General features: G+C 36.8%; 1 protein-coding gene across 1 annotated transcript; it reads left to right on the top strand.

Moving 5' to 3' along the window:
* The first annotated feature begins 11,834 nt into the window (after positions 1–11,834).
* On the top strand, positions 11,835–12,770 carry LOC141546815 (olfactory receptor 9Q1-like). The gene has a single exon (XM_074274917.1). The coding sequence runs from the start codon at positions 11,835–11,837 to the stop codon at positions 12,768–12,770; it is 936 nt and encodes a 311-aa protein (XP_074131018.1).
* The last annotated feature ends 9,400 nt before the right edge of the window (positions 12,771–22,170 follow it).

Genomic DNA, 22,170 nt, shown 5'->3' on the forward strand with positions numbered 1-22,170 from the left:
TTTCTCACTCCTCTCCAACAAGTACGTGTGGGAAGGAAATTCAAGTTTACAGCCATTGTGCTAGAGAAATGGAAGCTGATTTCATTGAAACCTTTGTGTTTCTATGTTACTTGAAGCTGTTATTAAGGAATGTAGTCACTGGAGATGATTTTACTCCAATACCATAAATATATGGTTGGGACATGAGAGAAGGGAATCAAACCTGAAAGGGAGAGATTTTCATCAATTCAGCCCAAGGTGGGGATGAGCTGATTATAGAGAATTTCTGAAATTTTAGTTATTTGATATGTTCATGTACCAGATTGCTTTTGAACCCAGGAAAATTCATAAGAAAATGAATCCCTAGTCATAGGAATAGAGAAGAAAGTATCAGTGAAATTGATAACCCCATATATCCCACCTAAAGGATTGAACTACCTGGTTCACCACATTTTATAATGTCAGGAACAAAAGCAATAACCAGCTTAATTAATTAATTTATTTATTCATTTATTTACATATTTATTTATTTATCTAGCTTTTTATCTATCTATCTAATCTATTCATCTACCTATCTATATTTTATTTATCTATATATCCATTCATTCATTAATTTATTTATTTATTCATTCATTCATTTATCTATTTATTTATTTATCTATCTATTATTTACTTTATCTATCTATTTCTTTCTTTCTTTCTTTCTTTCTTTCTTTCTTTCTGTCTTTCTTTCTGTCTTTCTTTCTTTCTTTCTTTCTTTCTTTCTGTCTTTCTTTCTTCCTTTTTTTGCTTTCTTTCTTTCTTTCTTTCTTTCTTTCTTTCTTTCTTTCTTTCTTTCTTTCTTTCTTTCTTTCTTTCTTTCTTTCTTTCTTTCTTTCTTTCTTTCTTTCTTTCTTTCTTTCTTTCTTTCTTTCTTTCTTTCTTTCTTTCTTTCTTTCTTTCTTTCTTTCCTTCCTTCCTTCCTTCCTTCCTTCCTTCCTTCCTTCCTTCCTTCCTGTCTTCTTTCTTTCTTTCTTTCTTCTTTCTTTCTTTCTTTCTTTCTTTCTTTCTTTCTTTCTTTCTTTCTTTCTTTCTTTCTTTCTTTCTTTCTTTCTTTCTTTCTTTCTTTCTTTCTTTCTTTCTTTCTTCCTTCCTTCCTTCCTTCCTTCCTTCCTTCCTTCCTTCCTTTCCTTCCTTCCTTCCTTCCTTCCTTCCTTCCTTCCTTCCTTCCTTCCTTCCTTCCTTCCTTCCTTCCTTCCTTTCTTTCTTTCTTTCTTTCTTTCTTTCTTTCTTTCTTTCTTTCTTTCTTTCTTTCTTTCTTTCTTTCTTTCTTTCTTTCTTTCTTTCTTTCTTTCTTTCTTTCTTTCTCTTTCTTTCTTCCTGTAATCCTTGTAGAATGCTAGATACCCTTAGCTTTCTTCACTGGTTTGTTATAAAAGGAGTAACTAGTTTAAAAACCTCTTCTCCTCCATCACTAATGAGACATCCCCACCTCCTAAGACTCAATTTTGTTGGATGTTAACTACATTGGATAATTGCGATAGCTTCAAGATTTGACATTTGACCCTACCTATAGTAATTAATAGAGTTCATCTTAAATGTTGATATAAATAGTAACTCTTAAGAACCCATGATCTACTCACTCTGTTCATCCACCAGCTGTAACCTAGATAGGAAAGGGAAGGTTTCATTCACCTTCACTAGGCAAGGATATCTTTTCCTTCTGTAGATACTCTCAACCTTTTAAAAGTAATCTGGGATACTATGATGAATCTGTTGGGATTCCCTTTTGTATGACAACTTGACTGATGATATTCAGCAACTTTTTATTTATTTGGAAACCCTCTCCCAAATTCCCATCTAGGCCTCCATGACGCAGGCATATGACTTCCAGTACTTTTCTGGTCCTACAGTTTAGGTAATCAGAGACATGGAGAAACCTCAGATTTCACCTTAGGAAGAATCATTCAAGATGGAGGAGTGACTTAGTTCTACCAAATGGGCTAGCTATTAGGGGGGTATAGTAAGCTTTGGCAGGATAAAAGATGCCTTTCTATTCCTGTCTTGGATGGTTCAGTATAATTTTACTGGTACCCCTTAGACTTGTAATTATCTCCTCATCAGTCCCATGTTTTTTAGAAACATTTAAAATTCCTTGTAGGAGAATGGCTTAATGATTCTCAACTAATTGGATGAGGAAGTGGGCTATTGTCTTCTCTTGCCATCCATAGAGTGTCTATTTGTAAGGATCATGATATTTGTTGGGGAAGTTGCTGCATTTGTGCCAATTTCTGATCAAATTGGGCTAGTTTTTCAAGGCTCTATGTTTTTGCACCTATAACTAATGAATCATGCCCATTAATTGTGACTCTACAGAAGGAGACACTTAATTGCCCCTAATGGAGGTTGCTCATAGGGTATGGGGTGGTCATAGTGTTTGAGCAGCATAAATTCAGGTTCTACCTAAGCCATCCATCACTTTTAGGAATTTCATCTTCTCCCACTTCATGGAGACCCATTAGACCAGAATTATTGCAAAGTGAACTAATTTTCATGTGGTCAGATATATGATGCACTATCTTAGTCACCTAAAAAGGGACAAAGGACATGTCCCACATGGAGTTTATAAGTGGTACAACTGATTTTGCAAAAGTAATTATCTTGTGAGATTCCCAAGCTGATGGAACTCTTCAGATGAAAGAAAATCCATCTTGGCTCCTTTGATCCATCCCCTCACTAAATATTAATCCAGTGACTCATCAGATTGTTATTTAGATTTCCTCTCAAGTTCCTTGGTGGATGACAGCAATCTTGCTTTTCCCCTTTCCCCTCATCCTATGAAGGAGGTCAGCCCCTGGGAGGAAGAAACGTTCTAACACTTCACCTTCGGAAGTTGTTAGAAAATGTGGCAAGAGATTCCTTTTTTGCTTGCAACCTAATTGCACCCTTGGGAAGGCTGAAAACCCAAAGGTAAGCAATGTTTGGAATGTGGCGCCATTCTGGTATATACCCAAAGAGGATAACTCCAGAGGACTCCATCCAGGCTGGCTACACAAAGGAAAGACTGCTTCTATGAGCAGGTACTGAGCTCTCTCAGTCACGGGGCTAAGTTATCTTGACATAGTAGATAGGATGCTAGATTTAGAGAAAAAGTACTTGGGTTAGAACATGAAATCTGACACTTCTTGGTGGGGATATTGGATAAGACATATCCCTTCTTTGATCAGAGTTTCTTTAACTAAGAAATATGTATGTGGGATTAACTATAAAATATATAGATATATGTAGGAGCCTGCTTTGAGTCTTTTAATATTGTGATTCTATATTAGATGAAAGCTGAAGCCTTCTAATCTTGGATTGTCTGTAGGAAAGGCAACTTAGACTCGCCGCACAGAAATTCATAGATGAGGGAGAGAAATTGTATTTTAGGAATGAATTGTTCTACTTTATAGAACCTAGCATGGTATATCATATATATCAATATATATGTATATATACATGTATATACACACAAATATATGTATAAATACATATATATGTATGTATACAATATATCAGTATATCAATAGACCAATTGATATGGAATTCTATAAGATTTTTTTGATTCTATAAAAATCTATTAGGGAAATTTTAAAAGAAGCATTGGAGAGAGAGAGAGAGAATGAAGCTGGAGACAGGAGAACTCAGTGGCAGAAGTAAAATTCTAAGGAAACAAAATGTAAGTGAATTACTTCAGGAAGTATAGCCATATCAGGAAGTATAGCTCCACTCTGTCAATAAAGTCATAGCTATTCTGTCATGAGTGGCAGTGAGATGAAATAGAAAGAGCCCTGGCTTTGGAGTCAGATGACCTGAGTTCAAATCTTCCTTTTGTCTTTTAATACTTAATATGTTATCTGGAGCAAATCCCTTAACCATTCTGATTTTCTGTAAATATGTAAATCAAGAGAGTTGGAGTCAAGGAATTTTTTTTTTTTTTGGTTAGGTCATCTTTTTTATTTTTCTCTAATGAAAGTTATTTTCCAGCCTTACTTAAACCCATAATATGTACAAGTCACTTTGCAGATTCCTAGGGATACAAAAACAAAGCAAAGCAAAACCATACAAAATTCCTTCCACTTGAGGAACTCCTGATCCACTAGGGGTTGTGGGAATATGGCACTTATTCTCTTCAAGATTGCCAGTCAAGGATTTTAAAGATCCATTCTGGCTTTAAATCTATTTTTCTGTGATATGAAAAGATATGATTTATTTTTGGTTCAAAGGCTAAAACTTTCATTCAAGAATTTTATTTTCTGATGAAATTGAATGAAATTTCTGATGAAATTCCATAGAAGAATGAGGTTTCTTAAAATTCATCATCCTAACTTTAGATGTTACATTTTAAAATCCTTTAATGAATTTTGAAAAGGCCTTCTTTCTTGTGTATGTCCTGATTCTTCATATGCTGACTTTGAGGCTGATTGAAGAATTTGATTGGCTAAGAAGCTGATTAAAAAAAAACACAAAACTTAAAACTCCTTGAAAATATTTATTGTTGGCTTTCCTGATTTGTACTCTGGAGAATTTTAAGAAAAAAATATGGTAGAATACTTTCTAACTCTAATATTAGGAACAAAGTCACCTAGTGGATTTTTCTATGAGCACATGGGATAGTATGGTAAAGTAGATTTGGAGGCAGTAGGTATGGGTTCAAATCTTGACTCCACTATTTATTACTTGTGTGATCCTGGAAAATTCACAACTTCTTTGAACCTCTGAAAATTGAGGAGGACCAGAGGTTGGATGATCACTTGTTATAATGCTTTTAGTGTATAAGTTGGGCTTGATGGCTTTTGAGGACTCTGCCAAATGTCAATTTCTGCACTTCTATATTTTTGAGGTCCTTTTTAGTTTTAAATCTATAATCCTCTCCTAATACAGCCACATTCCCATGAGACAATAGTAGAAAAGCCCAGCCCTGTCACTGTATATATAATCAAGGGCATGTCTTTCTCCTTGACTTTAGGTTTTCTATATATAATATTATATATTATAATGATAATAATGATAACAATATAGATAATATATTTTTTTCATGGGTTGGAGGGGGAAGGGAAAAACATGCCATTCTATCTGTCATTTTATTCCTGTAGGAAATGATTACCATTTGAGAAATGCAAGTTTTGTACACCTATGGTCTTTAAGAGGTGCCTGAGGCACTGAAAGGTTGTGCCTTTCCTCAGATCATACAGCAAATATATGTCAGAAGAGGTCATGACCCATGTCTTCCTAAGACCAAGACCAGCCCTCTAGGCACTACTGAAAGATGCCTTACAGGTCATTCTGAACCAGCTTCCTCATTTCATAGGGGAAGATCTCAGAAGTAGCTACAAGTACAGTGGATAAAGGGCTGGACTTGTATCTGGGAAGATTTGAGTTAGAATTCTGCCTCATATCCTTACTAGCTATGCTATCATGAGTAAGACATTTAACTCTCAGCCTTAGTTTCCTCACATGCAAAATGGAGATAATTACAACATTTATTTGATGAAAATTGTATGAAGATTAAATGAGATAACAAGTGTAAAGGGATTTGCAAACCTTAAAGTATCACTAAAATGCTAGCTAGGGGGAAATTGAATCCCAGAGAGATGAAATAAATGGTGGCAAATACTAAAGTTAGGATTTGAACTCTTGATTCCAAATCCAGCATGATTTCCACTAGACTAGGCTTTTGCAAGTTATCTACACTATCTGCTGATTTGTACAGCTCTGGAAAGGTCCCTGGTTAAGACAGATCCATGTTGAAGAGGAGATTAAGAGATAAAATCAAAATCACCCATTCCCTTATCATATTTGGGGCATTAATTCAAGGTAAGAATCACTGCAAAGTCTTGATCTTCAGGGATCTTGATTTTTGAAGGAACATTAAAATTTACCTTTCTTAGAAATAAGGTTTGTTTTTGTTTGGATTTTGTGTGTTATTTATTTTTATAACTTCAGCAATTAGCAGAAGCCTACATAGATAAACACTTAATAAAAGCTTGTTAATTGAATTAAAAAAGACCTGCTGGCAGGATTATGGACCCAAATATGCCAATTCAGTTCAACAAGCATCTGTTAAGCTTACATGCCAGTTATTATGTTTCTTTAGACAAAAACCAAGGATCCAATGTGCTTATTTATTAAATATTGTTTATACTGGACATATGACCAGTCCCTTCCTTCAAAGAGTTCCCATTTCTGTGGAGAATATAACAGATGTGTGCAAGGTAATTTCAGGTGAAGAAGAATGCAAACAGCTGGGGAAGGAGAGGATCAGAGCTAAGACTATGGAGTAGGTGAACTGAGGTTTAAGGAAGATGGGATTACAATTGTGAAGGTGAGGAAGAAATGCTTTCCAGGCAGAGTGACAACTTGTGTGAAGGTACATAGATGGGAGATGTAATGCCAAGGACAGAGAACAGCTAGATTTTAAGTTAGTTTGACTGGGATGTAATTGTATTAAGGGTATCCGTGAGAAATAAGTCTGAAAAGATTAATTGGAACCAGACCATGAAGTATCCCAAACTTCAGGCTGAAGTCATTTTAAAAATAGATATTAAGGATTTAGGGAATTTAGCAGAAGACCTTTGAGTATTGAATAAGGTAGTCACTAAGGAAATAAGCTTTATTAAGCATCTACTTTGTGTCAGGCAAATGGTAAACAATTTACAAGTATCTCACTTGAGATAATTTGTTTTTACTTTAGCTGTAATAACAATATAGATACTACTTCCCTCTATGGAAACATATTGTGACTATATGCTTTAAAAAAATGCAGTTTTATTTTCAGCTCCAAATTCTCCCCATCTCCACCCAGTGAAAAGGCAAGAAATATAAAACCCATTGCAAATATGTATAGACATGCAAATAAAATTCTGCATTAGCAATATTTTTTAAAAGCAAGAAAAATAAGGAAATGATTAGATGTTTAGAGCTAAGGAACATCAGAAAGGGACAGATCTAGCCCAACCATATTACAGATGGGAAAACAACTCTTCAGAAGAGAATAAATTCTCATAAAAGGCTTCTTGGATCATTTCTAGGGAGGTTAAATGAAGGAAAATAGGCTCCTTCTCAAATTCTGGACTTCAGGGAATTGAAGGTTTTTTTTTTCAGTTCAGCACCATGGTCAGCTATGCCCTGTGAACTTACTTGGGATGGGTGGGTGGGGGCTAAACAGTTCTCCAGAATGTTTATTGAATTTGGCTGGTGAGAATTGTAATCATAGTTCACAGTAGCAAGATTTTAGATCAAGACTACTGCTGATCACCCTGGATATAGTGGGATGGGGGAGACCTTGGCCTTTTTAAGATAAGGTATTTTTCAGGTCTCAGTTTGTCTTAGGCAAAGTCCATTCAGTTATTAAAGGCTAGGTAAGAATTAAGCCAAAAGATGGTCTAGTGTGCCTTTCTAAAATAATCTGGCAGAGGAAGGCCTTCAGAGTTTCTGGTCAGAACAGAAACAATTGCTATTTACACTCAAAAATAGCCATCAATCATCCACCTCCTCAAATTAGCAATTGAGGCTTGGGTTGGGACCTATACTTGGCTGATCAGAGTGATTTGGGTTCAAAGGCATAGTCAGGTAGTTCCCTTTTAATCACACTGGGTTTTAACTAAGCCTGTTTTTTTTTCAAGAAATCATAAATGAAAAATTATATGAGACAAAAAATGGATTGTTCCAGTTTTTTAAAATGACAAAATAAATAAATAGGGAAGAAGAAAATTTGACTCCCAAACCCCAAGGTACCTTGTAAAGTATAAGTGATCAAAATTTATGTTCATTTATACAGAACATTCAATTGTAAGGGTATGAATTCCTCCTGAGGACAGAGAGAAAAGAAGAGGAGAAGGGGAAGAAAGACTAGAAGCAGAGGAAGACAATAATGATGATGATTTCATTGCTAGTCTAGTTCACATTTATGTAGTGCTTTACAATTTATAAAGTGTTTTGCTAGCACTAATTAACTGATCTTCACAATAATATTATGATATAGGTGCAGGGGTATGTGAATTATAAATCCATGTAAATCTACATCATAAGTCTCAAGACATAAGTTCAAATCCTGCTTCTGCCACTTACTACCTATGATGATGGGCAAGTCACATCTTATTTCTGGGACTCAGTTTCCTCATCTAAAATAAGAGACTTGTATTATTTGACATTTCTGGCCTTTTCTAATTTTAATAGATTGCCTGGTAAACAGTCATGTCTGAGTCTTTGTGACCCCATTTTGTGATTTTCTTGGTAAAAATACTGGAATATCTTCAACTCATTCTATAGATAAGGAAAGTGAGACAACCAGAGTGAAATGACATGTCTATGATCACCCAGCTAGTAAAGTGTCCGAGACTTGCTTTGAACTCAGGAACGGAAGTCTTCTTGATTCTAGGCCCAGCACTCTGTCCACTGCATCCCCCAGCAAGTGCTTAATAAAGGCTTGTAGACTTGACTATGAAAATAGCTATAACTCTCCAACCTCTAGAGGTGTTACTTCTAAAATCTCCTGATTTTAATGAACACTAATTACATGACCTTAACACAATGGAGTTAATTCCCCACAGAAGCAGATACACGTGTTGGAAAGCTACATATGGTGTTTGGCTCCCAGCATAAACTTGTTAAGCGAATAAATGGTATTAATAACTATGACACATAGTGTGGTAGATAGAATTCTAGATTTGGAGTCAGGGGGAGCCAAGCTTGAGTTCTTGCTTCAGATGTGTGATTCTAGGAAAGTCACTTAATCTCTCTGCTCCACAATTTTCTCATCTGTGATATGAAAGAATTAGACCTGATGGTTTTTTGGTTCCCTTCCAGCTCTCAATCTATAAATCTGTGACCTACCAAGTGACTGCAAGTCTGTTATTCTTCTAAACTCTGGCTGTCTCTCACACACTGTGAACTTAGGAGTTCTAGACAACTTACAGTTTGAGTATTTGCTGAGGTGCTTAAGGGACAAAAGAACAGAATTCAGTAGTTCCCATGTGATATTTGACCCACACTTCCCATAGGACTGATCATCCCTTGCAAGTACTGTTCAAATAAAGGGCTCAGCTTGCTTGCAGGATGAGAGAATGAATTATAAGATCTTGTATAAATTGAAATTCTTGAGGGTTGATGCTCCTCCAAGTCTTAGTTGTCTGGTCTAGTGGGATCTTTGGACCAACCAACCCTTCCTGTAGCAGATGGGGCATGGAACAGCACCGTCCCTGTATCCCTTTCATTTCTATCTTGACCTTTATTCCATGCTATCATTATATCACTGCTCCATCAACTCTCAGTATCTCTCTCTTTTTCTTGAATAAGATGGGGGAAAGGGGAAGAAACAGGTAAGTTGTAGAATGAAAAGGCATTATGATATTTGGAGTTAAGAGATCTGAGATTGAATAAAGGCTTTATTATTTACTACCTGTATTATCTTAGGCAAATCACTTACTACCTCAGTAACTTTATCAATAAAATAGTAGCATAGAACTAGATCAAATAAAAAACTAGTTCAATGAAAACATTTATCAAGTGACTACTTGTGCAAGAGTCTCAGTGATTTGAGGGGATTGATGAAATAGATATCAATCAGTCAATCTACCAATAAGCATTTATTAAGCACTTACCAAGTACTACACACTGTGCTAGATACTGAGGACACAAAGAGTATATGCAGTATACACTAGGTTTTCAAGGAACTTCCCAGTGTTATTGGAATAAGTAGCATGAACATCTTTAAGTTGATATAACATATATATATATATATATATATATATATATATATATATATATATATATATATATACACATATGCACACACACATATAAAATAAATATAACAATTTCAGAGATGGAGGGCAACAGTTGGCAAAGATCAGGAGAGGTCTTATGTAAGAGGCAGCATTTGAACTAAACTATGAGGGAAATTAAGAAAAATGAAGATGTTCAGGCAGTAGGGACAGGCAGCATAAAGGCATGGAGCCGATAGAGAAAATGTTGATATGAAGGACAATGAGTTGGCCATTTTGACTGGGCTGAAGAGAGTTTTGAGAGAATTATTATAATATATATTATATATAAGTTTGTAAAGAGAGGTTAGAACCCAATTATGAAGGATTTTAAATGCTGAAGAGAAGAATTTATATTTGATCCTGGAGATGATAGGGAGCCATTGGAACTTCTTGAGCAGGAGAGTGACATAGTCTTTTTTTTTTTTTTTTTTTTTTTGTATTTTAGGAATAAAAATTTAGCAGTTGTATAGAGAATGGAATAGAGAAGGCAGAGCCTGAAAGTCTAGTGATTTATTAGGAGGCTATTGCAATAGTCCAGACAAGAAATGATAAATGCCTGCATTAAGGTGGTGGCTGTATGAGTAGTTAAAGGGGAAGATTTTGAAGGCAGAATTGATAAAACATGGCCACTGATTGGACGTCCAATTGGAAGGAGTTAGAGGAAGAGTGCAAACTCAAGGATGACTTAGAAATTGCAAAACTATATGTTTGGAAGAATGGTAGTACTTCTCAAAAATAGGGAAATTAGGAAAAGGGTTGGGATTACATTTTTTTGCATTTGTTCAGTCATTTTCAGACATGTCTAACTCTTCATGACCCCATTTGGGGCTTTTTTTTTTTTTTAACAAAGATAATGAAATCATTTGTAATTTCCTTCTCCAGTTAATTTTACAAGTGAGGAAACTGAGGCAAACAGGATCTAGGGTAATACAGCTAGGCCATGTGTGAGAATAGAATTGAACTAAGGAAGATGAGTCTTACTGACTTTAGGCCCAGCACTTTGTTCACTATGTTGCGGAGTTCACAGGCATGGGGTGAGGGAGGAGATAATGAGTTATATATTGCATATGTTGAATTTGAGATGCCTTCACAGGACATTTAGGTGGAAATGTCTAGTAGTTTTTGATGTAGATTTGGACCTTGGATGATCAATAAGAATTCTTCTATCTTCAAATCCTAGAATTTTGATCCAATGAAGTGTCTTCTTAAGGAACTAGGGTAATCCAGAAAAGTGGGAAACCAGGAAGGGCTGATGGTAGCAAACCCCCAGCATGTGGTCTAGATTATAAACTCCTTCAGAATTGGTACTTTGATCTTTCTTTGCATCTTCAGTGCTTAGCATAATGATTGGCACATAGTATTTGCTTAATAAATACTTGTTTTTTTAAATTTTTTTATTTTATTTTTAAAAAAAAATAATTTAATTTTAAATAATTTAAAATAATTGAATACCTGTAAAAAAATAAATAAATACTTGTTGAATTAAGGCAATACTTAATCTTCAGCATAGAGTAATGGCAAGAATACTGGATTTGCATTTGGAAGACCAGTACTCAAATCAACCTCAAGGTGGTGTTAGACCTGGAATCAGGAAAACTTGAGTTCAAATCCAGACTCAGCTATTTCCTAGCTGTATGACCTAGGAAAAACCATTTAACTTCACTTCTATTTGCCTTAGTTTCCTCCCTTGTAAAATGGAGATAATAATAGCACTTCTGTTCCAGAATTGTGAGGATAAAATGAGATAATATTCATAAAAGACTACATAAATATTAGTTATTATTATTGTTATTTCTATATAATTTAATCTTTCTGGGTCTCAGTTTCCTTCTCTATAAAAAAGAAAAAAAGTTGTTGAATTAGTTTTACAACAACTCAACAGACTTAAGAGCTTCCTTTGAACAAGGTTCTGAATCTTGGCCATACCAAGTTCTTCTAGAGTAGAACTCCTCACTTTGAGCCACTGTTACTTCAGTCTCCTCTTTGCCACTAACCCATCATAATACCTAATGGGTTTAGTATGGTCCTGACTTGAATTTCCTCTTTTCCCCAGGTACAGTCCTTAGCCTCATGGCTATTGGAAATGGCACCATTGTAAAGGAGTTCATCCTCCTTGGTTTCACCAACCATCCTGAGTTGGAGTCTCTTCTGCTCCTAGTGTTTTTGGCTTTCTACCTCATGATGCTGCTGGGTAACCTGGGCATGATCACCCTGATCTGGACTAATCCTGGACTCCACACGCCCATGTACTTCCTGCTCAGACAGCTGGCTTTCCTGGATGTCTGCTTCTCCAGCACGGTGTTACCTCAGCTCTTGGTGACCTTAGTCTCTGGCAGAGTGGTGGTCTCTTATGGGCAATGCGCTACCCAATTCTTCATGTTCACTTTCTTCGGCTCCACTGATTGCTACCTCTTGGCTCTCATGGCCTATGACCGCTACGTGGCTGTGTGTCAGCCTCTGCTCTATGTCACCATCATGACCCCCAAGAGAAGGTTGAAGTTGGTGACCGGGGCCTACATTGGCGGCTTGGCTAATGCTATTTTAAGAACTAGCTGTACATTCTCACTCTCCTTCTGTGGTGACAATCAGATTGACTTTATTTTCTGTGACCTTCCACCCCTGCTAGAGCTGAGCTGTGGGGACACTTTCCTACAAGAGCTCTTGATTCTGCTATTTGCTTGTTTTGTGATCCTGGCCAGCCTGGTCATGATCTTGGTCTCCTATTTATTCATCATCAGAGCCATCCTACAGATCCAGTCTGCTGGTGGGAGGGCCAAGACCTTTTCCACTTGTGCCTCCCACATGACTGCTGTTGGGCTCTTCTTTGGGACTCTTGCATTCATGTATGTACGCAGCAGGTCGGGAAAATCCCTAGAAGAGGACAAGGTTGTATCTGTGTTTTACACTGTTGTGATTCCCATGTTAAACCCTCTTATCTACAGCCTGAGGAACAAGGAGGTGAAGGAGGCCTTGAAGAAAACTCTTAGCAGGCTTAAGTTATCTTAAGCTTTCCATGGTTGTGCCGAAAGAAATCCATCTCCTCTGAGGCGTCATCATTTTGGGCAATTATCATCCCCATGTCCTGGATATCTGTGAGGAATTAAACTCTGTGTTTTGTAAATAGAGTTATACAAGATCTTCCCAAAAGGTTCAAATAACTCAGCCAGGAAAGATCACAGATCAAAGGGCAGAATGAAGAAAGGTTACCATTTGTTGGAGCCAAGGTTACGAAAGCTGGCCGGAGGATCCAGTGTAAGATGATAGGAACAGGAGAGGATTGTTTTGTTGATAGTTGTTGAGTGATGAAACCTAAGAAACTGACATGAGAGTGAACAGAGCCCAGGAACTAGTGCTCACCAGTGCTCATGTTCTGATGAGATTTTGGTGTAAAGAAGTAGAAGAAATTGTTGGTGACTCAGTCATTCATTTGTAACACCAGTGAGAGTGGCCCTATAGGGCAATGGTGGTCACCCAGTACTCAGTCCTTTTTATTCCCCTCTCCGTTCTGGAAAGGAATAAAGCTGAGTCCTTCCCAGACTTCAGCTATGCTCTACCTGGACAGTGCAGGGGTGGTTTAAGGTGTCAGTTTTCCTTGTTTCTCTTTACTTTTGTCCCTCCAAACCTCCTTTTCTCTAGATATTTAATTCGTTTCATCTTATTTTAAAAAAAAGGCCTAGGGAAATATAAACCTTCTCAGGCCCATGTCTTTTTCTGCTTTCTTATGAATTTATGTTGTATAGAAAATTATTAATATTATCATAATAGCACAGAGTCCCCAGTTAGGAAAATTTCTAGCAATTGGATACAACTTTGACTCTATGTCCTAATTTTGTATATTTACAGATAACTTTCTCCATTCTCTTTTGAATGTAATGAGTTAGGGGCAGCTAAGTGGTACAGTGGATAGAGCACTAGCCCTGAAGTCAGGAGAACCTGCGTTCAAATCTGGTCTCACTTAATACTTCCTAGCTGTGTGACCCTGGGCAAGTCACTTAACCTCAACTGCTTCAGCAAAAAAGAAGTAATGAGCTAACTAAGAAAAAAACCAAAGTAATAAGTAAAATGTAAATAAGTACTAAAGTAGCTAGTAATGTGTGAGGCTTAATGTATGATCTTAGGTTATATATATGTATGTGTATACATACATATAATGCAAAATCAAGAGTGAGACATCCGATTCAAATCTTAAGGACTGACCTTGGGTTTTTTATGTGTGTGTGTTTGTACATACACATGTAATATAAAATCAGGATACAGGAAATGATGAGCTAAATGAAAGAAGAATATATAACCTTCCTGGACAGATATGTGGAAGGGGAGATTGGGAAAAGAGTAGACTCATTCATTTGGCACTTCCCTTAGGCCTTGAAGAGATGATTATATGTAGCAGCTCAGTCTGACTTCTTAGTTCCAAGACCTCCTACACTATAATGGGAAATTCTTGATGAGCACATTTAGCCAGTTATTTGTAGATGGACAACAGAGATCAGGAAAAAAGAAGGAAGTTGGAGATAATTTCTTTGTGGAACAGTTATTTCTCTGGTCACAAGAACAATAATTAAAATATAGTACTTTAAAGTTGGCAAAAAGTTTTATAAGCATCTTTATAGCATGGTGAACAGAAATCTGGATTTGGAGTCAGGAAATCTTGGGCATCTGGGTGGCACAATGGATAGAACATTGTGCTTGAAGTCAGGAGGACTCATCTTCCTGGGTTCAAATCTGGCCTCAGACATTTCCTATGTGGGATCCTGGGCAAGTCACTTAACCCTGTTTGCCTCAGTTGGACAAGGAAATGGCAAACCATTCCAGTATCTTTGCCAAGAAAAACTCAAATGGGATCATGAAGAGACAGACATGACTGAACGATAACAACAGTCTTGGATTTAAAGTCCACTTCTAACCTGAGCTGTCAATCTCACTGACCTTCAGTTTCCTTCAGCTCTAGATCTATGACCCTTTGATCTCAGTTTTTCCTTACAACAACCTTGGGAAATAGGTATTATTGTTAATCATATTTTAGAGATAAAGAAACTGAGGTTTCTAAGATTCAGAGAAGTTGTGATTTGTCTGGGTTCACATGTCTTTGGAAAAATTTAAACCTAGTTATTCCTAACTTTCGAGAACTTCATGGTGGTTAGGGTTAGGGGAGAAATAATGGATAGTGGAAGAATTATGAAACTTTAAGTACAATGTGGTTTTCTCTTTATATTTATTTATATTTACATAATTATTATAATATGTGTTGGTTATAGAACATACAGCCATATACCGTTTATAACACACTTACACATAAGTATTTAAAAATATAAATAAAAGTATAATTCTATTTTATATATGTATATATTTACATAGACTCATACACATATTTACCATAATCTTGATGAGGAAGAAAGAAGTCAAAGGAAGTGGTTAGAAAACAACTTAAATTTGTTTTGATAATTTACCAACATGCAATTAAAGATTTGTCATACTAGAGAAAGGAAGCTTCCTATAAGGTAAATGGATGTCAAACTATCTGTGAATCAGTCATCAAGGTATTGGGAAGTCTTGAAGTTCTTTTGACACAATCAAGGGTATTACATTGAATTTCAAGATTGTTTTCTTACTTAAGCTTGGAAGAAGAACCTAGGTTGAATTAAACCTTGGTCAAGAATTGTTCAAAATTTGTTACTTGTTAGGATTACCAGGTGAGAACTCAGGTTGTCTGGACAGTGACAAGGTGAGAATTCAGGTTGTCTGGACAATTACAAGGTGAGAACTCAGGTTGTCTGGACAGTGACAAGGTGAGAACTCAGGTTGTCCGGACAGTTCTCTGGCTCAGACCTTTGGTTTGGGCCTTTAAAGGGAATTTACACCTTAGGAATTCTAAGAGGAGCAAGTTCATTGGTGGAAGTATTTCTCCACGCCCCATTGAGTCCTTACACACCCATTCTCTGGGAGGATAAAAGAAGGGCAGCCTTGGGTCTGAGAGAATCTACTCTGGGATAGAGTTTTGACGCCAGGCAGGCTGAAAGAAGACCAGTCTGATTTGAGAAAGGACAAGAGCTGGAGGAGATATCTCTCTAAGTGTCTCTTAATTGTCTCTAATTGTTTGTACTTTTATATATTTTGTCACCTTTTCAAATATAAGTAGTTATAAATGTGCACCTATCAAGAAATGCTTTCAATTTTAACTGAAGAGTAAAATCTGCTTTTCTGTGTTCTTAGAGTATATTATGCCAATGGAAAGCCAAGACACCTTTGCACTTTGAGGTAATAGTCTAAGAACAACTCCATTTTTTAATTTTTTATTCCTCACCACTTTGATTGGACTCCTTCATGGCCCCAGAAAACCTTATCATCCCATGATACTGGATGAACTCTGGTAGTGACATCATATCAGTACACTCAGTACTGATCTGCTGAATGGAGGAATGAAGACAGAGTGAAGAACTCATTCCAATCCTCCATTTAAAGAAACCTCCAAGTTTAGCCATGGCTTTATTTCCCATAAGTTTGGACTGGATTATATTATGACCCTCTATCAGGATACTTTCCCCTCTCCTCCTATCTTTTTATCAGTTTCCTTTTGTTTTATTTTGCCTTATTAGATTGTAAGATCCTTGAAGACAAGGACTTTCTCGGATATCAACTTTCTATTTTTATCTTGCCCTTTGTAGCCAAAAGATTCTTCTTAGAAGAGAAAATAAGAGCAAAGTAAAAATTAAATCACTCTATCTTCTCTCTCTTGTAAGTTATAATTGTCCTATCTATCCTGAAAAATTGTGTTATTTCGTCTTTGTCAATCTTTCCTCAAATCTGGCCTTTTTGGAACCCTTAGTTTTTGTCACTGACCTCCCCTCTAAGACGATTCTTATGGGATCATGTCATACTTTGGTCTTCACCTTTTGTTACTTGTCCTTATTTTCCATCTTCAGTACATATTAAGTTGTAATTATGAAGAAGGTGCTTATTTGTTCCATCCCAATGGAAATATGCAATGTGAATATGAATAATGGAACTTCATCAGGGGTTTTACTATTCACATTAGTTGGGACTTACTTAGATATGGATTCTAAAAAATCTAAACTGGTTGTTGAATTCTCCAAGTATCTATGTTAATTTCTTGAGGCTATTTCTCCTTTCTCCCTCATTGGAATGAATTGTTTCTTGTCTTCAGTATCATTCTTAAGAGTTTTTTTTTTTTTTTTGTTTTGTTTTGTTTTTGTCCTTCCTGGATTGAAAGGAGAAATGGTGAGCTATGTCAGCTAAAGTGCAAGTGTGTATTTAGTCTGGGCTTTGGGTCTTCACTTGCTTATTCTGTTTTATTTCTCTGATAACTACTGTTGTTAATGTTTTTTTTTGTTGAGACCAGATTTGAATTCAGGAAAATGACTCTTCCTGACTTCCAGCCTGAAACCTTTTATCCATTCTATATTTATACCAGACTGGAACACTCATCATTCTCCATTTATTTCCTTTTTTTTTACCTCTATGTCCTTGTACAGGTACCATCATCAATGACTAGAATTTATATTATATCACACTTCAAGAAGGCTGCAAACTGTGACCTTTGACTACTAACTTACAATGTAGTAGAGGCAACTAGTGCTACAATGGATAGAGTGAACTCTAGTCCTGGAATCAGAAAAAGCTGAGTTCAAATCCAGCCTATAAGTGTATCCCTTTATCTGCCTCAATTCCCACAACTATAAAATGAAGAGAAATGCTGGAACTCTGTCTTCCCAGAAATCAGCTAGAGTCAGGATCACTAAACCTCTTTTATTCTTGATCTTTTATGGTCAAGGTCAGGGGATTAAATCTAGCAATCTCACACACACCTTCCTCCCTCAAACGCCACGAGAGACTGACTCAGCGTCAGCCTCTCACTTTCCTCTTCCTCCTCCTACTCCTCCCACACACGTCACTTCCCCCTCTTTGTCCCACCAATCAAGTCAGCACAGAACAGCTGGGGAGGGTCAACCTTCAAACAAGTTAATATGGAACCATCCAATTGGCAATTAGTCTCACGTGCTCCATTATCCAAGTGCATTTGTTCACTTCTAGCCCTTTACAGAGAAATAATACCTATCTCTTAGGCTCATTGTGAGAATCAAATGTAATAATAGTTATTAAAAGTGCTTACTACAGTTCCTGGAACACAGTAGGTGCTATATAAATGCTATTCATTTCCTCTGTCTTAATGTCCTATTTGTCTTGTAGGGGAGCAATAACATCTACCTTTTCACACACAGGGCTCAAGGAAATAGTTCCAGAGTTTTGTATTAGAGAATGGTCCTTTAATTTAGGAACAAAATAGGTCCTTTGTAAAAAAAAAAATCCTTCATATTTCTAAAACACTAAAATCTCACTCTAGCTCTGGGAGTTGGCCTGTGGTCAGGGGTTACCAGTCAGACTGATTGTGGCCTTTTCAGGACAGATAAGCAGCTAAGAAATAGCAACCCTTCAGATAAAGCACTTGAAAAGATGCTTCCAAGAGGACTGAAGTAAACCCTGACCTTAAAAAGCAAAAGATCTGACATAAAAATGACTGCAGTAATGGTTTCCCAGAAGTAAGCTTGAATAGAACTCATTTCAGGACTTTGCAGTTTATGGTCAGGGAATTCTGCACCAAAGAATTGCTTGGGACCTATTATATGTCTCGTTTGTCGTCTCTGGCAGGAATGTGCATTTTGCTTTTCTTGATAAATTGGGATGGCCCTGATTTAAGGGATAGATGAGAAGTCACTGAGATCAGACAGTCCAGAGTCAGGAACTGAAAAGACCAGGGGGAAGAAGCCAGTGAAAGGAGTTGAGAAAGAAAAGGAAGACAGGGCCTTCATCTCTCCATGGGCCTTCTATTTCTTGCTGAGTAAGGATCCTGCAAGAAGAGAAGGGATTGTTTGGTTTGCTTTCAGAGCTCACCTCCTGCCTATTTCCAGCTTTGGATAGGAATGTAAGATGGGAGGATTCTCTAGGAAGAAGAGGAGATGAGCACAGAAATCTACCATCTGAATAGATGCCTTCCATCTCCTGCTTAATCTCCAGTGTCTGCAGGAAATAAAAAAAAGGTATCTTTCACTTAATGATTAGCAAACTCCCCACCTGGACATACCCGGCATATTGTAGTGATTCTGAATCCCAGTAGATGAACATGTAAACTTCACATCTGAAACTACTCAATTCATCATTTTCATTTCCTCTCAACTTATCTACCTGAAAGTGTCAACCAAATGATATTCACTCCTTCTACTGTGCACTCTGGGATGCCTGTTCAATAGGCAACAAATTTGTGTCCCATGAAAACTTTTAGTTTCCTGCTCCTTTCATCTTCTGGTTCCAATTTAGACTCAGTTCCTCCTACCATCACCCTTCCTGGCCATTTGGTCCAGCACTGGTTGCACTTTCACTCATCCTCCTTAGCTCTCTAGTTGAGAGGGGAAAATTAGAATTCTTTTTGTTCTCTAGGAACTTCCAGGTTCTTCCCTACCGCCACTACTCAGAAATCTCTCCTGTTTTGAGTTCTATACAATCCACATCTTCTACCAAATGTACATCTTGGTAGATGGTCTCAAGGACACTCTCTTCTTCAATACATTTAGAACTTGGTTTACAATCTTTCTCTTTCCAATTCCTGTCCTTGTACTAGGGGTCTTGAACATATATATGTATATATATGTATATATATATGTAAAATCCCCCCAACTCTTCAGCTCCTTATTCTATTTATTTCTCATGATCCACATACCCTTAATCATCCCATCACCCACATATATATCACCTCTGTAATAAAAACCCTTGAAAGCTCCATAATCTTCTGGTTTTTCACCTCTCTGTCTCCTTTTGCCTTACCAAACTCTACTCTTCATCCACACTAAGACCTCTAACCCCTCAAGTCCCCAGTTCTCTCCCGGGCTATTACCCCATTTATTAGCTGTTCCATCTTCCTTTCCTTTAAAATTTTTCCCTGCCAACTTCAGCCTTGGATCACTCTCACCATCTGTAGCCATTACTCCCACACATGTGTTGCTGATTGAAGGTGAACTACACCATCCTGACTGGGTCCATTATAAATTGATCTTACAGAATCTCAACAAGACCCTTACTCCAGCTAATTAATCCCCTCATTGAACCCACTTCAGCTCATTATCCTACTCTCTATAACAATAGCTGTTCCCAAAACTTTTCATCTTTCTTCAAAAAAACCCCACTAAAACTCCCTCCTCCCTCAGATGAAAACATTGTCTCATATGTGACTGAAAAAAATGAAAGCCATTCTCAGAGTTCCATTTGTTTCTTTCCTCATCACTTGGATGCCTTCTGTCACCATCTCCTTCTTTACCCATTTCACACAAAGAGGTGGCTCCACTTGCACAAGTAATCATCCCATTCCATCTCCTTATGCTTATTCTCTCACCTTCAGATTTTCCCTGACTACAAGCTGCTTCCATCCTGCCTACAAATATGCCCAGGTCACCCTGTCCTCAGGAAACGCTCGCCTGATCCTCTCATCTCTGCTAACTATTGTCCAATTTCTCTTAACCTGCTTTGTAGCTACACTGAGAAGGTCATGTATAATAGCTGCCTCCACAGCTCTCCTCTCATTTTTGCCTTAACTCTCTACAATCTGCTTCTTTCTTTGCCATTCTCAGCAAACTGCACTCTACAAAGTTAACAGGGACAAATTTAATTTGATTTAATTGACAAATCTAGTGTTCTCTTCTTAATTTTTTGTAAAAAGTCATTGTAGCAGTGTGTTGCTTCCCCCCTTTCTGGGAATCTCCAATACCTACCAGATTGAGTGTAGGTTGGGACAAGGGAACGATTGGGTAGAGCAACAGAGAATTATGGGTGCCATGTCTCCTATACAAATACTTCACATGTCCTCCATTTTCATCTCCAATTCACAGAACACTTGTCTTCAAAGATCCAAGCTGTGATATGTTTTCCTATTATTAACGTTTTATTCTATCTTGATTTTCCTTGTAATAAGAGATGAGACACATTTCTATTCTAATATGGTTTCACTAAGTTTCTTATAAGCTAGGATCTAGAACAGTGGTATGCACAGAGTTCACACTCAAATAGATAATTTTTTAATGATTGATTGTATATGTTCAGGGTCATAGGTGAAATACTGATGGTCCTGAGCTTATTCAGAGCATGAATACACAGGTGTATGTGTATGTGTATGTACATGTGGTTCTTTGCCCTATTTCCAATAAGTTCTTTGGGAAAAGAGAGCTTTTTTGGTTTTGCTTTGTACCTCCAAGATTTGGCTCTGTGCCTTGCCCATTATAGGCACTTAATTAATATTGTTGAATTAAATTGGCCATTTGGGGAGCAACCCATTTGGCTACAGCCATGAAAGTATCCTCTACCATCACCATTACATGTGAAATCTTTCTTTTTTGCTTTTCTCAGATTTTTTCCAGTGCCCATTTTCTTTGGAGTTAAATGTTAGTAGATTACATTGTCAGATGTCCATGAACAAAATAGTAGTTGCCTCACTGTAGGAGAGAGAAGAGTTAGTCTTTGAAAAATAATTTCTTGATCCTTTTTTCTTATTTATTCACAAGAAATTATTAAGCATTTTCAAGGGGCCAGATACTGTATTAGAGCTAGCGATAACAATGGCTATCATTTATATAGTACTTACTATGTGCTAGGCACTGTACTAAGTGCTTCACAATTGTTTTCTCGTTTGATCCCCACAACAGTTTTAGGGGGTAGGTGATATATACATATATATATATATATTTTTTGCATTTTACAGATGAGGAAACTGAGGCAAACAGGCTAAGTGAGTTGCTCAAGATCATATACATAGTAAATGTCTGAGGCTGTATTTGAATTCAGATCTTTCTGACTTCAGGCCCAACACTATCCATTGCTCCTATGCAAATAAAAAACCAAAATTGTATCTAAAACCCAGGAGCTCACATATTATTTGGGGGGATGTGTAATAATAGCAATTTCTATTTATGAATGGGATAACATAGGTCTGTATTCTGATCACTATAAGTGACATTTCCCATGGAGTGCTGGATGAGCCTGGGCTTGACTACTTCTGATGCTATATATATACATACATACATACATATATATATATATATATATATATATATATATATATATATATATATATATATATATATATATATATATACTTTGTCTTCTTGCTAAAATATATTAGATACAACCATACAGTTCTGGATCATCACTGCATGCTGCCTCTTCCATTCTTCTCTCTATGAGGTAGAAAGAGAGTTGATTAATGAGCAAGAAGACATGTTCACTCCATAAACTTATTTTTAAAAAATAATAGCTTTTTGTTTTCAAAATATATGCAAAAACGATTTTCAAAATTCATCCTTGCGAAACCTCGTGTTCCAAATTTTTCTCCCTTCCTGCCTTCCTTTCC

Source organism: Sminthopsis crassicaudata, chromosome 6, assembly GCF_048593235.1.
Source record: "Sminthopsis crassicaudata isolate SCR6 chromosome 6, ASM4859323v1, whole genome shotgun sequence".
Classification (NCBI taxonomy): Eukaryota; Metazoa; Chordata; class Mammalia; order Dasyuromorphia; family Dasyuridae; genus Sminthopsis; species Sminthopsis crassicaudata.